General features: G+C 48.4%; 1 protein-coding gene across 7 annotated transcripts in view; it reads right to left on the minus strand.

Annotated features, from left to right (window-relative positions):
* The window catches only part of LOC147465258 (DNA polymerase delta catalytic subunit-like), a 181,785-nt gene that overhangs the window by 9,055 nt on the left and 148,302 nt on the right, over nucleotides 1–24,428 (minus strand). For all 7 annotated transcript variants that reach the window (XR_015189026.1, XM_086519166.1, XM_086519160.1 and 4 more), the window contains 4 exons: nucleotides 7,078–7,143; nucleotides 6,924–6,985; nucleotides 4,409–4,512; nucleotides 4,150–4,232 (listed from right to left, as the gene is read on the minus strand). Coding sequence is in view for 6 of the 7 variants with exons in the window: in XM_086519166.1 (XP_086375292.1) it covers nucleotides 4,150–4,232; nucleotides 4,409–4,512; nucleotides 6,924–6,985; nucleotides 7,078–7,143 (315 nt within the window). In the remaining variant the exon portion in view is untranslated. The remainder of the gene's footprint in view (nucleotides 1–4,149; nucleotides 4,233–4,408; nucleotides 4,513–6,923; nucleotides 6,986–7,077; nucleotides 7,144–24,428) is intronic.

Here is a 24,428-nt window from a genome sequence, read left to right on the forward strand (position 1 = left end):
AAGCCTTTGGACTTGGTGAGCCTATCAAAGACCATAGAAGGGGTAAGAAATCTCCTTTACAAGAGTTCACCCACGCCACACCCTCAGCCTCACCTATGTCTGATACCCTGCCCAGTCCAAGCTATCCTATGTACCAGATGAACTTCCCTTTGACGAGCTTCCACCGGGATGGTTACAAGAAGAGTATGCCGATTTCAATATCGATTAGACGCCAACTCATGATGTTCGGAAGCTCACAGAGGCGGCAAGGTCTTCTCTTTTTGATGCATCCTCGCCAACTACACCGCCTGATCCCGTCAGAGAAGTCAACCTAGGTGACCGTGACAACCATCAGCCCATCCTGTTAGCCGCTTGGTTACGGGATCACCCGTGCTACTCGACCAGGTAATCTTTTTCGTGCACTCTTTGAAGTGTGTTTGCGTGGTCTTACCACGATTTGGAAGGGATCCCAGCAGAGTTAGGAGTCCACACAATCCCTCTGGTTGAGGGGGACTAAGCCGGTCAAAGGACGGGCTTACAAGTTCAACCCCAAGTATGTAGAAGCAGTCAAAGTCGAGTTAGAAAAAATGCAAGAAGCACGTATTATTGTGCCAATAGAGCACTCAGAATGGTTGTCCCCTATGGTTATCGCTCCCAAGAAGCAGTCCAACAAAATTCGAGTTTGCGTCGACTACCGGGCTCTGAATAAGGTGACAATCCCGGATGGATTTCCGACCCCTTTCACTGAGAGAGTCCTCAAAGATGTCGCTGGGCATGTACTGTACACTTTCATGGAAGGGTTCAGTGGCTACTATCAATTAGAAATACATCCTGACGACCAAGTAAAGACAGCTTTTGTCACTCCATGGGGAATTTTTATCTACAAAAGGATGTCCTTTGGGCTGAAAAACGCTCCTCCTTCATTCAATCGTACTGTCTACATCATATTTTGTCTCCTGCTCAACGACAATCTCAGAATCTTCATGGATGATTTTTCCACCTTCTCTGGCGCCCAATGTTCCACCCCGGTGGAAAACTTGGAGGAGCACCTAGCTCAACTCTCTGCAGTCTTCTCGAAGTGTCACAAGGTGCGCCTTAAGCTCGATCCAAACAAGTGCCACTTTTTGGTGACTCAAGGTACGCTTTTAGGTCATGTCGTGTCTGGTGAAGGTTTAGCACCTGACTTTGAGAAAATAGTGGCCATTTTAAGATTGGCCCCTCCAATTAATCCCAAAGGTGTTCAAAGCTTTGTAGGCCATACAGGCTATCATCGGAGGTTCATTTGCATCCATGCACAGGTTGCCCAACCCTTGACTCACCTGACTAGTGCTGTTGTACCCTTTCAGTGGTCCATAGCTGAATCCCAAGCTTTTGCCTATCTCAAAAAGCGCCTAAATGAGGCACCTATTTTAGTTGCTCCTGATTGGTCCACTCCTTTTCATGTCTATATGATGCTAGTCACTTTGCGGTCGGCACGGTCTTGACTCAGCCTAGCAAGGAGTTCAACCTAGATCGCCCAGTCCACTATGCCAGTCGCCTGCTCACAAAGGCTGAGCGCAACTACAGCCACCGTAAGGGAAGGTTTGGTATTCTTTACAAAAGTTTCGTCATTACTTGTTAGGGGTTCACTTCACTATCATCACGGATCATTATGCGCTGCGCTATCTTCTGAATAAACCCCAAGTTGCAGGAAGAGTCTGGAGGTGGCTATTGATATTTCAAGAATTTGATTTCGACGTAGTTCTCCGTCCAGGCAAGCGGCACGTCATGGCCAACCACCTCTCTCGCATACACACAGGTGAGCCAGATACTGGGGTTGATGATGACTTTCTGGATATTCATCTCTTTAAGGTCGACATGACCCCGGAATGGTATGGAGATGTGTTACATTTGCTCTCTACTGGCCTATATCCTGAGAATGCTTCTCCCTTGTAAAAAAGAAGACTCTTGCTGAAGTCTAGACCCTTCTCTTTGATTGGCGGACAACTCTACAAATTTGGGCTAGACGGTGTGCTGCGCAAGTGCTCTCTCCTCACGAAGTGGACCACATTCTCGAAGATGCACACAGTGGTCCTACAGGTGGCCATTATCCTGGTCACATCATGGTGCAAAAAATCTTACAGACAGGCTTATGGTGGCCCTATCTATTCAGAGATGCTATTGCTCATGTCAAGATTTGTGATGTCTGTCAACGATGTGCGCCCAAGCCTAGCAAGCAATCCAATCGCCCTCTACAGGTATCTATGGCGTGGTTGCCCTTTGAGCGATGGGGCTTGGACTTTGTTGGTCCAATTGCTCCACTTGCTTAACCCGGCAATCGTAAGTATCCCCTGGTAGCGACAGATTATGCAACCAAGTGGACCCAGGTAGTGGCTACCATTGACTGTACAGCAGCCACTGTCGCAAAATTTTTGTATGAAAATATTTTTTGCACGTTTGGGTGCCCTCTGGAAATCACAAGTGATCAAGATAGTCATTTCATCAACGACCTATCTACACACTCCTCACGAATTACAAGATTTTTCATCGCAAATCTTGCTCTTACTATCCCAGAGAAAATGGGCAAGCCGAGAGCACTAACAAAGTGCTTATCACACTTCTCAGAAAAGCTTGTCACCTGCATCCAACTTCTTGGGCTCAAGCTATCCTCGGCACAGTTTGGGATTATCGCACCTCCTTCAAAGCAACCACTAACCACACCCCATTCCAGCTAGCTTTCGGTTTAGAAGCACTTGCACCATACGAGTTGAACTCAGGCTCAGCAAGAGTGGGAAGCGTTCGCGTCACAACACGTATTGCTTCCGCAAACCTCTCTCGTCTCTCGAAGTTAGAAGAAAGCAGGATGTTAGCTTCACATGCTCTGCAAGCCGAGCAACTTCGTCGCAAAGTGTGGCATGATCGCCATCTCAAAAAGCCGAAAATAACGCAAGGGACACTGGTGCTACTCTATCAAGCTAAATATCTGGAAAAAGCTAAGAAGCTGGTCCCAGCCTGGCAAGGGCCATTCATAGTACAAGAGATTTTGCCACAGGGGGTTGTCCAATTATGCACTTTGGAAGGTGCTCCCTTGATGTTGGTAAATGGATCCAGAATCAAGTGCTATCACTCGCCCTGACTCTTTAAAAATCTGGTGAGGTTATCCCTCCCACCAACAACCATATGATTGTCCCCTCCTCAGCTCTCTCCAGCTTTACCTTTTCCCTCTTCTCAAGTCTTTCTCATCTGAGTTGTAATCAATGTTATCCTCAAAAAATTCCCTATTCTTACTGTCTGCATCCATTTTATCCCTCTCTCTCATTTATGGAACTTGGGTGGTGAGCCCTCCTATGATTCAGTGTGTTCTTTTTAATTGTTTGGATTAACTGTCACTTTTCACCAACATCTATACTCCTTGCTTACAAGATAAAGCACCTGCGTTTCAAAGATCTCTGTTGGTAGCTCCTGCTGTTCTCTCCAAGCTACAACAGCATCCTGCATGTTTCTTACATGTTCCCTATACAACACCAACTCCTTAGACAGCTTCCGTGCCCTTTTCTTTGCTCTCTTCTTGCTCTGCAACCAGTGTTGCTGTTGCCTAGGATCCACTAATTCATGACCCTCTCTCTCTCTTCTCAAAATAATCTGCAACTTTTCCAGCTCTGACTCCATGCTTTGCACCTGTTACACCTGAGCTTGCAGGTCTTCCTTCAGTTTCTCCTTCAGCCCTGCTCTACCTAGTCCTCACCCCCTTACAATACTGCCCTCGCCCCTCGCCCCCTATCATATCTGACCCCTCGCCTCCTATACTGCTCTCGACCCTGACTCACCCTCGCCCCCTATACTGCCCTCGCTCCTCGCCCCCTACACTTTGCTAGTTTGACATGAACTGTGTATGATTTTCCCTTTTCAGCCCTGCTGAAGGTTTGTACAAAAAGAGAAGCAACCTTCTGCTGTTCTCTTCCCAATAACAGATCCCTGTCACAAGCCTGCCCTAAATTTCAAAACCCAAAATAAGGGAGTTCTTTCCTGTCTGCTGCTGATGTCTCCATTGTTAGGAAAGAAAGTGTTTTTGTGCACTTGCATGTGGGCTTGAAAACTAGTACGATATAATAATGGAAGAAGCCTCTCTTACTATAAGACGCACAAAAAAAATTCTAATTATGCTCTTTGCTGCTTAATATGCTTATTTACCTGAGACATGAGTCTGCTATGGGTAGCGCTTGTTGAGGTGAGGCACCAGCTCCGGTAAAACCGTACAAGGCATTAGAACATAGCTGTAAATCAACTTAAAGATTTTATTAAAGCTAGTCGTCCATTCATAACTATGCTTGAACACCAATCATTAAATACAAATGCTGTGACAACCATGGCTAGCAGAATCTTGACTCTTGTGCTATTACTTGGAAGTCATGAATGAACATAGATCACATCATGTTGCCAGCATACGTACCTTCAAAGCTTTTTGACGAGCATCAAAAACTGCCCTTTCTGTACTGCTGAGGTTTGGAGCAGCCATTTGCTCTTTTGCTAATTTTCTAGCTGAAATCAAAGCACCTACATACAGAAAAAAAAGGCACGACAAAAGCTCATTGCAAGAACCTTCAGGAAGATAACCACACACATACCTATTCCAAAATTGACCTTCATAATTTATGCTAAAACATTAACATTGATTGGTTTAGCTGTCAGAATCATAACCTGACTTTTATGCTGTAAAAGCTACACTCTTCCTCATCCCTGCCTTTTGCGCTTCAACTCGGTGTAATTAGTGCTAGATTTTGGCAAGAAATAAGTTTTTGAGTGAGCAGTGATTTTAAATCTCTGCATAAATTAGATCAGGCCTGAAGAAAGGAGATTTTTCTACACATGCAATCCATTGAGAGTTGAGGAACAGGTGTTCTAGAATGTCTGCTCATATCTCCATCTCTATAATTCATATCTAATGGTTGTAATATCTCCATTCACTATATTCTTGTGCTTTTGTATGCCTGAATGCATATATGCAATATGCTACTTGACAAAAAGAAAGAAACACTTTACTCATTACACGAAGCTGACTCGACGGAAGGAAGAATTCTAAACTGCGACTAAGTACTGGTATTAAATGAGGAATGGTCAGCCTACATGTAAATATCCATATTTTCTATCCAAGGTCTCACTGACTCATATTCAAGGTTCTTATGACGTAACATCTAGAGGATTCAGCTGATTCTTGCTGCAATCAAGTACTCCCATTAGCTTTCTAGTGGGGAGGGTCAATTTGAATGTATGACTATTATGGCATGTAAATTCCCCATCTTAACAATATTGGGGCAGCAATCACTCTGAGGATAGAGCGAGTGGATAGAGCATTGCATCAACCTTCAAAAATCATCAATTACACTGCCCCTCGCTCAATAAGCAAGAAGCTAAATAGTGGTGATCATTTATTGCAGCCAAAATGCTCTGATATTTGTCAGAAATACACTATATGAGATGCTCTCTGCTATGCTCCCCACACTCTCCCTCTGCTCATTCATATGAATGCTGTTGGCATAAACCAAAAATGTGACATCGGCAGAGAAACTCTTCAGCTTTTGAGAAATGTGAATTCTTGATACAGCAGTGGTGCTCCGTTGGGTGAGACGCCCACGTCCACCATGGAGGAGACCCAAACACCCAGATCAAAGCCGGCTCAAAGCTAGATACCATGGCATCTTAGCCATGCAGAGATGCATCTCCCCAAGAAAGAAAGACCCATGGATAGTTTTACTCAAGGAAGCAGTTATAAGCCTTTAGCTTTAGGTTTTCCTTTTTTGGTTTATTTTTGATGTAATGGGAACCAGATACTGGGGCTGTGTTTCATAGTAATGGTGTATGCATCTTTGTGGGTTGCTAATCGCTTTCCTCAGTATGTGACCATGGCACTTTGGTCCCTGTCATGCTCTTGTGTATCAATACACACTGATGATGTATTGCTAGGAGTCATCTCTTTTGAGGTTACATTTTCCAAGAGAGAAAGACCCTAGTGAGAGAGTGGATTTCAGTTGTATCTTGCCTATTTTGGAATATAGATTTACTTTGAGGTAGCAGTTACAAGCCTTTTTCTTTAGGTTTTCCTTTTTCTTTTTGTTATTTATGTATTGGGAGCCTGCTACTGGGGATATGTTTCATAGCAATGGTGTATGCATCTTTCTGGGTCGCTGATGGCTTTCCTCAGTATGTGACCATGTCACTCTGGTCCCTGTTGTGCGGTGGATACCGATACAGACTGAGATGTACTGCTAGGAGTCATCTCTATAGAGGTTAAGTTCCTAATTGAGAGGTAACTAGCAGCATTACAGCCTGGTTACTTTGACAAGCTTGCAACATGCAGGGCTTTATGGCCCAAACGCTCTTTCAGATGCATACTGGTCACAGCTGGACTAAGATTCTTCGCAAGCTCTACAGCCAATAGGAAGGCTGCAGACGAGGCTGCAGACAATCCAATGCAGGCTCGCTCAAGGCCTTTATTCAGACATGGAGTAAAGACTCTTTTTTGGGGGGTAATAAATCCAATGGAAAGACCTGCAGCTTGTTTAACTATTTCAACAACTTTTTTGTGACTTTGTTAAAAGACATGGTTGCATTGTTTGCAAGGAACATTGTACTGTTTGTGCTTCCGCCTCTTGGAAGGAAGAGTGCAGGCATCATTATAATCCAAGTAAAAGCCATTGCAGACTTATTTGATAAATTGCTATTTGTTTTATCTTCACCTTTGGTAACTTCATCTAATAACATGCTTCACCAAAAATACATATCCCGAGGATGATAAGATGCTATGACTATCTCTTAAAGCGACAAGGCAAACAAGCTAATAACAACAAGACTACTGTATTCCCGTACTATAGTCCATTCAAAGGCAGTATGTTTTCCCCACAAAAATGCCATCAATTTCTTTATGAGAAGTCTTAGAATAAAGCCATGCCAAAAAAGAAACTTCTTACCACATATTCGAGGCAAGATTCCATGCCGAACAGATGAGACAACAAAATAAGCTCCTGTTGGACTGTCACATATTAAAATGCAACAGGCTTTTGGACAAAATGCTTTTGCTAAGATCTTTAAGGGCCAAATATATGCCCAACGTTAGAGATGTACCTTTTCATTAATGATTCTTCAGGGAGCATGCCAACATCTTCAGGATGAACTAAAGTGGTGTAACACCTACAATAAACATATGCAATTTCAGTAAGTGTGCCATGAAATCTGATTATCTTCAAAAACACCAGTACACCAGGATGACCCATGACAGGAGTTGACCAGAAATGGTATTTATTCTAGAAGCCACCCTTGAGGTAAGCATACTAGTAAAGGACCATTGCTCATCTGTACAAGATGAAGTGGTTGCTAGCAGAGAAGCCCCTTATTGTATTCACAAGCACATTAAATGCCTGAACATGCAAGCTAAATACTTAATCAGCCACAGCACACCACATGATAGATAACACACGATACTCAGCTATGAAAACTTGGTGTTTTGTAGACATTGACATAGTTTCCGAAACTCTAGGCCTGCCGCCATACATAGGCAGATAGACCAGGTGAGAAAAGCACTGTCTCAACACCCAAGTTTTTAAGTAAACAGTCGTATGTGGGAAGGAGCTCGCTGCTGCTCACGCTTCGCTAACCCCCCCCAACCCCACCCCGGCTCTCCATTCTTGTCCATTGGAGGAGTTGGTGAGCCTTTATCCACCTTCTGACCCACATCCTTCACTTTCCTCCCGTCCTTGTTCGCCGTCACAACCACACACACAGATGGAGGATTCTACTCCGCCACAGAGGGACTTGACTGAAGCCCCCTCGCCCGACTCCACAGAACCAACCATCCGACTTGCTCTTTTGCCGACAAAGCAAGCGAGCTTAGAGGCAGAGGTGGCGTGCCTTCAGGCCACCTCTATATCTGCAAGATAATCTGTACTCGACCTAGCAGAGGAGAGCTGCGTGACCTCCTCCAGGCCGGCCTTTTAGCAGAGGTGGGAAAAATAATCGACCTTCAGCTCCATCCAAGCAGCCCACGACAGCTTCCATTGCTGCCAGGGCAGCAGGTATACCTTCGGTACGTGTTCTTGTTTGAGACACCCACTCTCTCTCGAAGGTCCTTGGGTAGTGGTGGTTGGCTCTGTCAAAATATGGAGGATTCGGGGCTCCCGAAGCAGTGCTTCATTTATAGACAGATGGACCATCTTGTGAAGGCTTGTCCACGAAGGAGGCATCGACCCGCGTCACCGACCTAGCCTACTAATGCTGGCTTGGCTCAGTAGGCAGAGACACAAGGAGCATAGAAGGGTACCTCCTCTGAGACAGGTGCCCAGGCAGAAAGGGCTGGCAGTAGGTTCGTGGTCGATGTCGCTAGGGACCGCCACTCAAGTTTGGCACCCTTGGCGGTCGGCCTACACCAGGCTAGCAACAGTGGGTTCCCACAGGGAACCGTTTCCATCCTCTACACTAGGATGAGCCCGCGGATACCCCTTCCACCCACCTCAGCTTCGCCACCGACAGCCCCTCTCCTCCCCCTCCGCCTATCGTCCCCACCCCTCTTCTGCCACCACCCCCTTCTCCACCCGCCCTTCTTGTCTCTCCCATCCCTACCGCTAGGCCCCCCGCTCTGTCGCCTATTCCCTCCCTTACCTCGTCGCCAGCCTAGGGGAAAAGTCCTTCCTTGGCAGCTTGGAGGTCTCTTGGCAGTGCATTTGCCACAAGAAGAGCAGCCTTACTTGTGGACGCCCGTGGTGCGTCGCCTTTTGCGGCAATCCCTCGTGGGCTAACCAGTTTTGACATCTGTTGCCGTTGGGACTTTTTTGACTACGACTTCACATGATACCTCGACGACTCTTCCCTCGACCTTGAGGCGACTTGCTTCAGAGTCCATGTACTCTTTCTAGCAGCTAGAGGGACACAGGCCTGACACAACGGTTGGTTTCTCTTTCCCGCTATGGAACAGGGAATAGACTGAGTGGACTACGCATACAATGTTGGACTGGATTTCAGGTTCACGCTCTCAAGTTCTCTCACCACATGGGAGACTTGGGGGTGACAGATTTGATACAGACTCTATGGCCGTTGGCCAAGTTCTCTGTGACACCACAAGATACAGCAGGATGTAGGCACATTGTGGTACACTTTTTTGCACACACGTAGAGTGCACCCTACTATGTATATGTTCATGAGGACTCTTGGACAGAGGATGTAGCTCTATGAACTGCATGCCCAGCTTGTGCCTGGGTCCAACAAACACTCCAGACACGACTTTCTCGAGGGCGCTCGAATGAGGATTATACCCCATCAAAGGCTGCATCGAAGATTGCAAGTTTGGCTGCGATGGGAGCATTGACCTTGTCTCACTGACCCCATGAGGATAGTCTCATTGAATGTGCAGGGGTTAGGTGGACCTAAGTTCCTACGTCAGAGAGGTCGAGTCAGCAGACAAGAGCTCCAAAGATGCCTTGTGGGTGGAGCGACTGATATGCTTATACTCCAGGAGCATCACTTGTGTGAAAGCTGCATCAGGTGCTGTGGACAGATCTTGCGTGGTCACTAGGAGATCTTTTGGTCAATTGCTTTTGGGCCAGGTGGCATTCAGGGAGGTGCGGATTCTTGGCAACAGGCCATTGTGGGCAGAGGCATCAGTGTGCCAAAGAGGGCCCAGTGGGTCACTATGCAGATACATGGCTGCCTTGTGGGTTTCCTGAACGCCCAACCATGCAAGTGCACGGGCTGAGTTTTGGTCACATTTGGTCGAGTCCCTACCTCATGCAGAGTAGTGGTGCACTGGGGGGGGGATTTCAACATGCTTGAGGACACCTTAGACAGCGTTGGGGGCAGCCATGCTACTGTTCATGGGGCTGAGTTGGCTGCTTGGGCACGTCTATGTATGACCTTGCGGATCGCGGCTGTATGGCAGCATGCTGGCTTTGCACGGCCCTTAGACAGCCTCTCTTTTTTCTACATTCGACCACGAAGTAGGCGAAGTGAATCTAGCACTTTTGTGACCTGGGTGGTTTTGTTGAGATGGTGGGACCTCGCCATGTGCAAGCCACTGTTCGCCAGTTGAGGAGACATGATGGGGTGGTTGCCACACAACCTGAGGACATACGGGCAGTAGCTACTGGCTTTTATCAAGAGCTGCTCTCAGTTGTGGGCCGCAATCAAAGTTGGGATGCATGCAGAGAGTAGGTGTGTGCAATGCTGGGCATAGATGCCTTGCCTTGTCACAAAGGAGATGCGACAGATGCTTGAGAGCCCTCTCCTGCCAGAGGAGCTCTGGGAGGCTCTCAGAGCACTCCTGCGTGGTAGTTGCCCGGGAGAGGATGGCTGACTCCCAACTTTTTCTTGGAGTACTAGGAGGTGCTTGGACAGGACCTATGTAGTGCATACCAACACATTTTTCACACTGGAGAGATGCCTGATAGCATGAGCAAGGGCTTGATCTACCTCATCCCCAAGGAGGGGGGATGATGAATTCAGCAGTGGTGTCCCATCACCGTTCTCAACTCAGCCTACAAAATCCTTGCAAAGGCTCCGAGTTTGAGAATTTAGCCACCAGTTGAGAGCATCATACAGAGACTCAAATGGGATTTGTCAAGGAGCGTAGTATCCTCGACAACATTTTCACCTTTTGGGAGGCGACACCCCTCTTACGCCTGCGAGGAGAGGATCTTGTGGTGCTCCTTCTCGACTTTGAGAAGGCCTACGATAGAGTTGATTGGGACTTCTTGGAGGGCACTTTGCGCAAGATAGGTTTTTTAAATGCATGGATCAGAGGGGTATGTGCTCTCTACAGATGTGCTCATAGTCAGGTGTTGCTAGCAGGAGGTCGAGGGGAACGCTTCATGCTTACACGATCAAGACGGCAGGGCTGCCCTCTTGCCCCCTTCTTGTTTCTTTTCTACGCAGAGGCGATGAGCACATTTTTGACCTCACAAGAGGTTGGATTGCACGGCCTACAATTGACGTTGAGTTTGTTGATGACTTAGGTATGTTTTTGGAGGGTTAAGAGGTAGAGTTCCACAGATAGGTGTCCCTTGGAGCCCCTTCACTGATTGGATTTTCACATAGATGCGCAGAGTGGGCTTGAGCAGGAGGTGGGAGAACCGTTTCGCGTTGAGCTTACTTTGGTCTTGGGAGGGGGGTACAATGCATGTGTCGACATCGTCAAGGCTATACTAGCAGAGTGGCACACGCCTCTCGAGACAACGGCTCCCAGCTGGATGGGGGCCTTTACTCGCCTTGAGGTCCTCATCGTAGTTTGGGCTTGCTTCGACTCAAGCCTTTGCATGTTCTTTGAGGTTCCGCGAGAGGGTCGCCTCTACAGAGTTGCTATTGAGACACCAGAGATAGCAGAGTGTTACTTTCAGTGGATTCGAGTTTTGAGCATCAAAGAGAAGATGTGTGTGCTTGATCCCGCCCGATAGATCTTGAGACTGGACATTGGAGGCTCTGGGCTTGGGAGAGTCGCCCTCTGCAATGGGACCCTGGGGAGTGGTTTTGGTGTGACCCTTTCGCTTCAGCACATCACCCAGGGACCCTTGTTTTCCAGTACACAGCACGACTCAGCGCCGCATTCTAGATGCTCGGAGAGAGGCCCACCTTGTTGCAGCAGGTCAGTGGCAGGAGGAGGGTCTCATAGCTGAGTTCTTGATAGACTTTTGGGAGAGCTTGTGGGACAGTAGACAACCAAAAAGAGTCACCATGTTCCAGTGGCTTGTCGCCCATCGAGCTACTGTAATGGGAGTTTGGTTGGTCTACAGTGGTCATCCCACGGGCTATGCCACGTGTGACCACCCACTTGAGTCACAAAGGCATTGTCTATGGGACTGCCCCATGGCGCAACAGGTTTGGCTTTGGATTCTACGGCTGATGCCAGCCCTGGCGTCAGCTAGTCAAAGACTTGGGGTGCTGCTGCTTGGTCCACCCTCATAGGCCCAACACTTTGGTTTGAGCTATCCTCAGCTAGCAGGATGATTGTGATACAGGAGGGCCGGCCCACACTCCAGCCTGTCACAGAGCTTACGCCCCAGGAGTGGAGCAATGACAAAGAGCTATGCTGGGAGCTTATCTGCAGCCTGACTCTGGATCATATGGAGAGCCTGTTGCTTCTACATCTTCGAGGCACATCCCATCCCACCGGTGGAGACTATACGAGATATATGGCTGGAGCTGATCCACACACTTCGAGGTCAGTTCGAGAGGCTACAGGGCAGTTCCGACCGTATGTGGGAGCACCGCGAGGCGTTTCTACGACTTTGGTGTCCAGGGCCTTTCTACACTATGGTCCATGGGGCTCCTAGATGGCACTACTGGCCACCTGTGTGGTTATTTCCTCCTCCCATATCTTGATTTAGAAGTCATTGTACACTTCTCATTTTTTCATTGGAAGAGTCTCCCCTCATGCTGAGGTAGCCCACCCTCTTGTTGGGGCAGTTTGTAGCCCAATGGGCAGTTTTATTAACTAATAGAAGGATCTTTTTCTTGGAAAAAAAAAGTATTTAAGTAAACTTATGTCACCTATGTCTAAGGAAGGTACCATTACCTTTTTTGTGAAGGCTTTAGACCATTGTGTCGGATCGTGTGCTATGAGGATCAAATGTGTCGTGATATCTTTTTATTGCAACTTAGGCGTCACAAAGAGAATCTCTTGAGGGATGAGAGCGGGGAGCCTCGTGTTTCCAACACAAAGAGTGCTTATGTACTTTTACTAGTACTACATCTCCAATAGGTTCTACATCACCTCGTCATTGACGCCTCTCTAGTGGAGTCAAGTTGGACAGGCCGTTGCCCGTTGTAGAGAAACATGCCCATGATGATGAGGACACTCCGTCTGCTCTTTGTCATCTGAGCATCTGTCAAGTCCCAACTCACCCACATCCACCTCTCTAAGCATCTCATCTGAAGTGTCGTAGAAGACTGTTTGCGAGTTGCCCGTTCGGGCATTGAAGTCCCCTAGCAGAATGATATCACCATCCCTAGAAAACTCCCATATGTCATCATCTAGAATAGAGAAAGGCGACTGCCCTCTGGATGCAGCATACACTGATGTACTGGGAGGAAAGTAACATATGGCAATATATAGTAATTGACCTGTGTCAGCTCTCAGTCTCACCCACATATATCTAGCATGATCATCTCTTCGTACAATATGCAGTAATGGTTGTAGTTCCTCTCTGAATAGCACTGCTACTCCTCCTGAACCTCTACTCCCATGCTCAGATCTCGCATTTGTCCTGTGAGCTGTCTCCCATCTGTATCCCATCACATGTGGCATCACCTGTCCAGGGGCCTGATGAGTCTCTGAGAAGAATACAATATCCTTGTCTTGAAACTGTCCTCAAATGCACCCACATCCAACCTCATAGACCCATTACAATTCCAGGTAGCCATCTTCAGTGTGGTCCCATAGGTCTCGCACCGTCATGCAGTGCGCCGCTCTAAAATCACCACCCGTCCATCTCTGTAAGAGGCTATCTTTCCCTTCTCCCTTGCCGCTGTAATCTCTGGCATTACCTCTCTCATATGTGCGAGCTGTGAGAGAGTCAGGTCATCACCGAGGAAAATACCTGTCTTTTTGAGAGTAGACCTCTTCCTCAAGAATTCCTTCTTCTCTTCCAACGAGGGGAAGCGTAGTTGTAGCAGGGCTACAGTCACTTCACAGGACAGGCAGTTGGACAGTTAGCTACAGTTGGTCTGGTTCACACTGGACGGACCCTTTGGGCTGGGAGTGACACGTGGTAGGGTACCTACTGTGGTCTAGTGGTCATCGTGGCCAGGTCACCACCACCACTCAGTTTGGAGATAGACTTAGCTGGCTGGACATTTATGGGCCGTTGGTGGCTCTTATGGTTGTACATATGAGTAGTCGTGTTTTGGGGGCAGTTCTATCTTATCTTGCACGTAGTCGTCTAGAGGAGGTCTTACACAGAGCACTGCTTCACCATCCCTACACATCTGAGCCTCGACACCCCATTTGTACCTGTGAGTCCTGGGCTGGAGCGGAGTGTGCTGCCACGCCAGAGTCTGTTCATGGTTCTTTGAGCTAGTCGAGTCCACATGTTCTGGTCCACTGTTGTGTCTTTGTTGTTATCCATTGTTTCTGTGCTGTTATCCGTTGTTTCTGTGTTTCATTCTGTTTGAGAGAGTTTTCATTTGTTTGAGTGAGATTGTCACGCACATTGCACTGAGGGGCACCCAAACTGTAGAGAGCACGACGCATTATCCGCGCTATAGGTGCTCTCATTTTGGCGATCACGGTGGGACCTCAACTGAAGTCTCACTCTGTTGAGTAGCTGGTTTCTTCGCTTCGCCTGTGCAGTCTAAGTCTCTCGGCTTGCTGGTCTGGTCCCCTCTCGCCCTGGTCCAACTTGCCCTCGTCTCTGGTCTAGACCCCCTCGACCCTGGTCTAGCTGGTCTAGTCACTTGTCTGGTCTAGACCCTGGTCTAGTCCTCCTCGTCCCTGGTCCAGCTGGTCTAGACACTCGTCTGGTCTAGTAGAGTCTAGACCAGTCTTCAGCCAGTTCAAGGTTTTCTTGCCCAAAGCTTGGTTGGTTTGGAGGTCACTGTATGACACATACAAGGAGGTCAGTTGAGCGTCAAAGCCCACTACTGAGCCCTCTGAAGTACTATCACAGAAGACGACCTTTGACACCTTGTAGAAATCCTTCAACCTCATCACCTATACCTCCACATATCACATCACCCATTCCTTCATCAGGTTCCCCATCTTCGCGATCACCTTCTCCAGAAAAGCTCTCTCCTATTCTTCTACAACAAGCTATTGTGCAACAGACTCAGCAAGGAATCATGGAGCCACTAGCTAGTGTTTTGGCCAAGGTGAACATCAACTTACGTACATTCAAAGGGCTGTCTTCAGAAGATGCTGACGACCATGCAAGAAGATTTGTATCTCTCTGTAGGGGACGTGGGCTGAACAGAGAAGATGCTTACTTGGTACTATTTCCATCCACCCTGGATGGCCTAGCAGATAAATGGTACAACCAATTTGCAGAGAACCATTTTGCAACTTGGGCAGCCTTAAGACAACAGTTCTGTGCAGCTTTCAGGCCAGGTGACTACCAGGAGAAGGTGTTGGATGAGTTGGCCAACATGGTGCTCAAACCTGAGGAGACTTTTGCGGAGCTTATGACGAAAACTAAGTCGCTGGTGGCCAAGCTTCCCCAACAACCCGGTGAATTCATGGTTAAAAAGTGGGTGGAGAAGGCGCTTCCCAAAACTTCTCAGCAAAAACTCCGAGAGAGTCTCCGATCCGACGCCACTCTCGACGAGTTCATCGCAGCTGCTACTAGAATAGAGGGAGCTAGGAAGCTCTTCAACAACTCTCCTCAAATAGATACTCCCTCTGTGTTCTCGGAAGGTAGTCCTACTGATCCTTTAACTTCTTTACGTAGGGAACTGGAAGCCCTAAAGCTACAACGAGCTCTTCAAGAGGAGAGGTCCTTCTCTCTTAGACAAGAGAAGCCTACACATAATGAGGCATTGGAACAGATTAAGCGCGAGTTAGAAGAGCTCAAGTGTTAGCATGAGACTAAGGCTATGGTTTGGTGTAGCTCATGCCGCTCTCCAGGGCACCCACCACAGGAATGCCCCCTTCGGTTTTACTGCCACTTCTGTGAAAAAGCTGGACATGAGGATAAGGATTGTTACTACCTCAAGGGATTGCGTCAAATACAACAAAATCTTGGTCCTTCTCTCCAACAAGGGCTAGCACCTGCATCCAACATGGTCTCACCCTACGGCCATCAAAACCAGTTGCCTCCTCTGCTGACAACACCCCCTATGCAGCAAGGTATGCACAACAACTTTGCACCCCACAGTTTTTATCATGCCAGTACTTCCTCAGTTCCCCAAAGTTTCTACACCTCAGCCTCAAATTCCATGCAGCAACCACCTCGTCCCCCGTTTCGTCCTTCCAATCGGCCCATACTCTGCTACAGATGCGGAGAATATGGGCATTATCAGAGCAAGTGTCCTTTACCCGAGGGGTCCCCTCCTTGTCGTCATTGCCCTGATTCGAAGGATCACTACAGTAAAGATTGTCCCAAGCAAAGGGCATCCACGTCTTCAGGCTCAACTCAGAACCAGTTTGAATTCACCTTTCCGAAGATAAATTTGATTACTGTGAACACCGTGCCTCAACCTTCACCTGCTACTCATGTGGTTAAGCCTCTGCAAGTGGAGGAGCCTACTGGTGTCCTTACTCGGGCACAAAGAGCAGCTCTTGGTCTCAGTCTACCCACAGGTCCACCTCGCCAGTCTCCACTTCCTCACTCTGGTCTACCTGACCCAAAGGACAAGTCCTTCCCAATTGCTCAGAGCAAACCAACTTCCTTGTTATCTGACATTGATGGAGCCTTCTTAGAAGCAGTGGCTGACTTGGAACAGATTAAGGTCACAAAAGGAGCCCAGTTCGAAGGCGCCAAGCCCACAGCAGAAGCCATCTTGAAAAATACTTTTCAGCAGGTGTCACTATACGACATGCTAAGGCTTGATGCAACACTTAGAAGTGACACCCTGTTAGTCATTCAGTCTCTGTACCCGGGGGCTGGGCCTAGAGGCGGGCACCTCCCTGTACAGCCCTCAGAGTCCTATTTGATTTCCTATCCATCTGCTCCCCTCACCGATTATAAAAGTCCTCGCCTCACTGTATCTATTCTTGGGCACCAGCTATCCAGCGTCATCGTTGATGGAGGATCTGGAATCAATTTGATGCCCGAATTCACTATGATGGCCTTAGGTCTAAAGCCTACCCGACGTGCTCCTTTCACTGTTACATTGGCTGATCAGAGAACAGTCTACCCAGTGGGCATAGTCGACAAGGTGCCTCTGAAGGTACAAGATTTCACTTTTAACTTGGATTTTGTGGTATGTAATCTTCCCCTGGTAGAGGGAGGTTATCCCTTGCTGATTGGTAGGCCATGGCTGCGACATACGAAAGCACTTCACGACTGGGGAACCGACGCCATGTGGATACATACTCCTGGCTCTCCAATGCAACAAATTCGTCTCGAAGGAGGTATGGATCCGGTCGTTCAGCATAGCTCTTTGTCAGTAGAGTCCAACCCTGACGTGGAGCAGCCGGTCCCTCCCGATGGGTCCGATGAAGACTTACTGCAGTGGTTAGAAGCCACCTCTTCGATACAATGCTATGTAGTCTCTCTTCAACCTTTGCCAACAGATTCACCCTATCCCCCTGATCCTACATCTGAAGCTACACCTGAGACCAAGAATCCCAGTCAGCCAAGTGAGCCAGAACCAAGTGGACCAGTCTCTGGTGCCCATCCTTCAGAGGGTCCCTTGATGGAAACCGTCGGCCTGGGTGAGCCTATAACCCACCATAGAAGGGGAAAAAAGTCTCCCTTGCAAGAGTTGGCCAACACCCCAGCTCCCTCCTTAGCCTCTACTCCATCTGACTCTCCACCCATGCCGGAGCACTTTGAGGTATCTGAGGATTTACCATTTGCAGAGCTTCCATCAGGTTGGTTGCAGGAAGAGTATGCTGATTTCAACATTGATCAGACGCCAGCTCATAATGTCCAAAGGCTAACAGAGGCGGCACAATCTTCTCCACCTGACGCAGCCTCGACCACTGCACCGCCTGACCCAGTCAGAGAGGTCAACCTAGGAGGCCCTGACAGCCATTAGCCCATCTTATTAGCCACTTGGTTATGGGATCACCCCGCTCTACTCGACCTGGTAATCTTCTTCGTGCGCTCTTTCAAAGATGTGTTTGCCTGGTCTTACCACGATTTAGAAGGAATCCCAGCAGAGCTAGGAGTCCACACAATTCCTCTGGTTGAGGGGGGTAAGCCGGTCAGAGGACGTGCTTACAAACTGAATCCCAAGTATGCAGAAGCAGTCAAAATCGAGTTGGAAAAAATGCAAGAAGCAGGTATTATTGTACCAGTAGAGCACTCAGAATGGTTGTCTCCTATGGTTATTGCCCCAAAGAAGCAGTCCAATAAAATTCGAGTTTGTGTCGACTATCGGGCTCTGAATAAGGTCACAATCCCGGATGGATTTCCGACACCTTTTACTGAGAGAGTCCTCGAAGATGTCGCTGGCCATGTATTGTATAGTTTTATGGACGGGTTCAGCGGCTACAATGAGTTAGGAATACATCCCGACGACCAAATCAAAACAGCTTTTGTGACTCCCTGGGGTATTTTCATCTACACTAGAATGTCTTTTGGGCTTAAAAATGCACCGCCTTCTTTCAATCGCATAGTATATCTCATCTTTTGTCCTCTGCTTACTGATCACCTTCGCATATTCATGGATGACTTTTCCACCTTCTCGGGTGCTCAATGTTCGACCCCAGTAGAAAATCTAAAGGAGCATCTTGCTCAGCTCTCTGCAGTCTTCCTCAGGTGCAGAGAGGCACGTTTGAAGCTCAATCCGAACAAATGTCATTTTTTGGTCACAGAGGGCACACTGTTGGGCCATGTGGTGTCTGCTCAAGGTTTGGCACCGGACCCAGAGAAGATAGTGGCCATCTTGAAGTTACCTCCTCCCATAAATCCCAAAGGTGTTCAGAGCTTTGTGGGCCACAACGGCTATCATCGCAGGTTTATACGTATGTATGCACAGGTGGCTCAACGACGCATTATCCGCGCTACAGTAGTATGAGAGCTCTCCCCTTTGAAGACTCTCCCGTGCCATCACTTTTCTTACCTACCCTCCACGCCTTTGTGTGCAAAAGCTTCTCCATCCCCATCATGGATGTAAGGCTTGTGACCTCTTTCTCCACATTGTTTATGTCCTTGAGACCGGTCACTCTCACATGTAGTGCTCGCATCCGCCTTCTTTGTTCCTCTTCAAGGGTCATGTTGATAAGCGTCGGTGTACAAGGGGTTTCTTGACCTTTCCCTTTCTTGGCGACCTCAATCCATTTTTCGCCCTCGTCCACCTTTTTCTGTGTCCTTGTTATCATCTCCGCCCATGAAGCTGTCTTTGCCACACTCAGTTTCTCTTCCTCTGTGATCATCCTTACCTGTTCCTTGATTTCCTTGATTTCATCTATTACCGAGGGCTGAAATTCGCCTTCCTCTAGTCCACTGCTTACTCTATCAGCAAGCTCCTGTTTAAGGGCTGAGACTTCTTTTTTGAGTGTCCGTATCTCGGCGTTTGGGTTCTCTTGTTTGAGGGCTGAGACTTCTTCTTTGAGTGTCTGTATTTCTGCGTTAAGGCTCTCTTTCTCTTTCTTCCATTGTGCGCCTTCATTGAAGAATATCTGAAGGAGGTTGGCCTTCTCTTTCCTCCATCCTTCCATCTCTGTTTTCCACTCCTTCATTTCCCTCTCCATCTGCGCCATCCGCTTGTTCGTGAGCATGAAGGTTGCCTTTGCACGCGATTTGCAAACAGGTGAGACATTGACAGCTTCCGTGTCTTGTGCAGGGGAGATTGCTTCCATGTTTTGTTGTTCAAGAGATGTATCGGACTCACTTACCATTTCGCAGAAGGCATACACCAGATGGGGTCCCAGACCCCCCTCTAAGGGCCCCCCACTCCGTTGCCGGAATGGTATTTACTTTCCGTTGCACGAACCTGATGCAATATGCTGATGCAACTGTTCTTCGCGAAGGAAACGCTAGGAACTCTGCGCTGAACACTGTGGTACTGCTGCTCTGCAAAGCAAGAACTATGGGAAGGCTGAAAACTGTTATAACTGCTGGCTGAATATTGATGGGGCTGGCTGTACTGCTATGCTCTGATGGCTGAATACTGCGGTGCTACCTGATACTGAGGGGACTGCGGTCTAGGGGCCAACGATGGTTGTCACCTTACTACGCGAGATGTTCTGTTGCCTGCGGGAAGGCTCTGCTCATCCAACGCTGAAACTCTAAGCAACGCAGAGGCTGTGTGGACTGCTCGTGATGGGCTAGCTCCAAGGAAGGTCTGAACGTGACCACCTCATAAAGGCCTGAGATGGCACTCGAGGCTGTGAGCTCATACCTCGTCGCTGCTATCCTGCCTGCGCCTACTGTATTGCCTGCGTAGAGTTTGCAGTCCTGCTCGCGCTGAGAGAGAGAGAGAGAGATGAAATGTTATATTAACGTCTTCAAAAGGCCAAAGTGACCTATGAGACCAGAAAGTTACAATGTGGTGGATCTGATACAAAGTCAGAGTCAGAGTAACAAGATGACAACAATGACAAAAATGAAATGACAAATGTCACAATAAAATACTATGGAATCCTAAACTACTAGGTGTGAACAGCAGCTAGCTGGGATAGCTAGATCACAAGAGATCCAGCATCGATCGCTGGCGGATTTCATCAATCTCCTCCATGGTCAGTAGTCTGACCGAGCGTCGTGCATGTCGAGCCAAAGTGATTCGAATCCTCTGATGCAGCCTCCGTCGATGCTGTGTAGTCCTCTGTAGTCGTGGGCGTCTGGATCTTCCAAGCTCAGTCGCTCGGTCGATCAGTGTGCCTCTGGTGTGAGAGGACGAGCTTTGCTGTGGTAGTAACTCCTTCGGGTGTCCAGTGGCAGCTCTAAAGAAATCTGTGATCTGTCTCTGGGACTGGCTAGCCTCTCCTCTCATCACACTCTCTCTCCGTGTCTGCGTAGCTCGAGCAAAAACAAACCCAAGCATCTCTGATCCTCGTACTGCATGACTCTGGAGAATGGTCCAAAGCCTTCTCTGAACAAGCAATGGAAGCGGCTTCGTATCTCGTAGTAGACGGGGCAGTGGCATGTGTAGTGCAACTCTGTCTCAGGCTCGATGTCACACAAGGGGCATGTCCTGGCCTTTGCTGGTACTCCGCTGTATCTCCGAGTCTCGATCCGCAACTGGTGTGAAGATGTACGTATTTGGCCGATAGCACATCGTATCCCATGAGACAAGTGGGTGTCCATGTATCTCGGCCTCGTCACAAAGACATCAACCGTAAGCTGGAGGAGATTCTCTCTGTAGAAAGCCATCTTCGTGCCCAGCTCCTCTGCTGGCTGTATCCATCTCCTCCTGGTGTCTAGCTGAGTCAAGTCCTGGCGGATGAGCCTGGTGATCTCGGACTGTGTAAGAGTCAGAAAGGGTGCATCCAGTGAGTACTAGAAAGGAGGCAATCTGTCTATGCTGAACCCATGCGCCTGAAACCATGATGTCATCTCCCCATACCAACATACTGTATCTCCTTGCATGGCTAACTGTCGAGAGGACTCAAGTGCAAGGCGAGCATATCTGTCTCTGGGAAGTTCCCACATGCGGTGTATGAAGGAGACCGATCTGGTGAGCGCCTCAACCACTAGTGGGGGGGCAGCTAGCTCTGCTCGAACAATAGCACGTGGTACTGAGGCCTTGGCTCTAATGAGCCGCGAGATCATAGAGACCAGAGGCTTCTCCATGCCCCCCCATCCATCACTGCGGCATGTCCTCCCGTGATGATCTAATGAAGGTCCCCAGATCTCAGCTCCATAAAGTAATGCAGAAGCCACCAGAGTGTCAAAGAGCCATAGCTTCATCCTAGGCTCCTGAAACTGAACCTGTGAACACATCCTTTCCAATCTACCCAATGCTGCATGGGCTCTGGTCAGTCTAGTCTTTGCTGCCCTCCTCAATGAAAATGTTGGCCTACTAAAAACCACTCTGAGGTAAGTGTACGCATCTGTATACTCCACAGTCGCCTAGCCGTATGTGAATGCTGGTGCTGACCTCCTGATCCACTGTGGGGTGGTATTAAATACCATGACCTTGGTTTTACCAAGGTTGACGGACAAATCACTTTCCTGAGCAAACCTATTCAAAGCATCCAAGTGACGTTGCATCCCCTCCGGAGAGTCGGAGATCAACACAATATCATCAGCATATAACAATAATGGAATCCATGTCCCTGCCATCTGTGCACCTCTATCACCATCTCTCTCAATGTAGTCAGAAACCTCATCCACATACATACCAAATAGAGTAGGAGAGAGCGGGCAGCCCTGCTTCACCCCAATAGTGGAGTGAATCGGGGTGGATAGACCCTCTGAGGTGCGTACCTGCCCCACTACTGACCTGTATAATGCCATGACCCCCCAAATGAGCTCTGTGGGTACTCCCATCTGCTGTAATCTGCGCATCAATCTAGCTCTAGGCACTGTGTCAAAAGCTTTGTGGAAATCCACAAAGCTACAATAGATCCGTTTCCCACGCGATCTACCCTCCTCAATGATGGCTCTGAGTGTCAAGATATGGTCAAGAGTAGAAAAACCCCTCCTGAACCCTGCCTACCCGGCTGCGCGTATCCCCTCCTTCTCTGCCCATCTACTCAGCTGCTGCTGCTCAAGAATGGATGCGTACAACTGTGCCAATGTGTGTCCAATCATGATAGTGCGATAATTCCCAGGCTCCATAGGGTCTCCCGACTTGAAGATAGGTACAATAGTAGATAGGCTCCAAGTATTAGGCAAGCCCTCACACATGGCACGGTTAAACATCACTGCTAGAAACTCTGCTAGTAGATCTCTGGCATGTGTGAAATGCTCAGCCACTAAACCATCATGATCGTAAGCTCTCCCAGTCCTCATCCTGTCAATGGCCTTCCTCACCATCTCTGCGGTGAAAAAAGCACATGTGTGTGGGCATGGATCGGGGGGGTCGGGAAGGGGGGGCTGCTCAGGAACTGTGTACAGAGATGATGCGTACTGGCCCCAGTCCTCTGTAGAAGTGATGGGGGGGGGGGGGGGGGGGGAGAGTGCTCCTGAAAGAGCCGCCATGCCTCACGTGAGTCCTGATTCAAGAACAACTGATATAGATCCTGCTCTAGCCGAGCCAAAAATGCCCCCTTCTTCCGTCGCAATAGGCGTCGGAAGTCAATAGTGACTGTCTGTGAGTGATGTCCCCCAAAAGCACCTCCCTCTGAAGTCTAGCTCTAGTGTCCCGGCATTCCTCATCATACCAATTGTTCTGGGGCATGCTCCCCGAACGGCGTCTCTGCTCAGGCTGGGTATGTGGGTATGCCTCTGCTGCTGCATCATGTAGTGTCTGTGTCAATATAGTAGTAAGCTCCTCCAGAGGTCGCCCTGGCTCCTCTGTGCATAGGCGTTTGTAGATCCCATCTATGTATACAGAGTCTGTCTCCCGCGTGAAGGTGTAGCGAGTAGGGGCTGCTATCCGTAGCCTGTGTGCTACACTAAACTGAAAGGAGATGGTCATTGACACAATAGCATGATCCACTGCCACACCAACAGGCTTGGGTCCAATCGTGAGATCCTGGATACTAGAGATGAGGCTCGGCTGTGCCATGACATAGTCCACTGTGCTGGCTCCATGTCTGTGTGGAAAGCATGTAAAACCCCCTGAGGCGGGAAATCTCTGTAGGCCATTCAAGATGGACAATCCATGTGCAGTCCCCATGTCTATCAAGTGTCGTCCATATTGAGTGTGTTCTCCATCTTGTGATAGTCTGGATAGGCCTGTCTCTGTAGCATCCAGCTCTCTCAGCATCTCCTCTGAAGTATCATAAAATACTGTTTGATGATGGGCAGTCCTAGCATTGAAATCCCCTAGAATGATGATGTCACCATCTCTAGAGAACTCCCATATGTCATCATCCAAAATAGAGAAAGGGGACTGTCCTCTGGGTGGTGCATACACTGACGTGCTCGGGGGAAAGTAGCAAATAGCAATGTAAAGATATCTGTCTGTCTCTGCTCTCAGCCTCACCCACATGTACCTAGCTTGCTCATCTCTGCGGGCTATATGTATCAATGGCTGCAACTCCTCCCTGAATAACACTGCCACTCCTCCTGATCCCCGCCCTCTGCGATCTGATCGTGTCTCCTGTCTATAGAAAGTCTCCCATCTATATCCACTGATGTGAGGCATAGACTGCCCATGGGCCTGATGTGTCTCAGAGTAGAAGACGATGTCTCTTCCCCTGAAACTATCCTCAAAGGCGCCCACATCAAGTCGCATAGATCCATTACAATTCCACGTGGCAACTTTGAGGGTGGTCCCACGGGTCTCGCACCGTCATGTGGAGCGCCGCTCTACAATCACAACCCGGCCATCGCTGTAGAAGTCCGTCTTTCCCTTCTCCCTTGCTGCTTGAATCTCTGGCATTACCTCTCTCATATGCGTAAGCTGTGTGAGAGTGAGGACATCTCCAAGGAATATGCCCGTTCCCTTTAGTGTAGGACGCTTCTTCAAGAAGTCCTTCTTTGCCTCCATGGATCGGAAATGGATGATTAGAGCTCTCCCTTTTGAAGTCTCCCCATTGCCTTGTGTCTTCTTCCCCACCCTCCATGCCTTTGTATGAGTAGCCTCACTACCCATCATGCGGAGAAGTTCTTCAACTTTCCCTTCCACATCATCTCAGTCTTTTAGACCGGTTACTCTTATATGAAAGCTCTAGTTTTCCTTCGTTGTTCTTCTTCTAGAGTCATGTTGATGATTGTAGGAGTGGGGACAGATGTGATTTCTTTCCACTTGCCTTTCTTAGCGACTTCTATCCACTT

Source organism: Adiantum capillus-veneris, chromosome 1 (assembly GCF_014529385.1).
Source record: "Adiantum capillus-veneris isolate H3 chromosome 1, ASM1452938v2, whole genome shotgun sequence".
NCBI lineage: Eukaryota > Viridiplantae > Streptophyta > Polypodiopsida > Polypodiales > Pteridaceae > Adiantum > Adiantum capillus-veneris.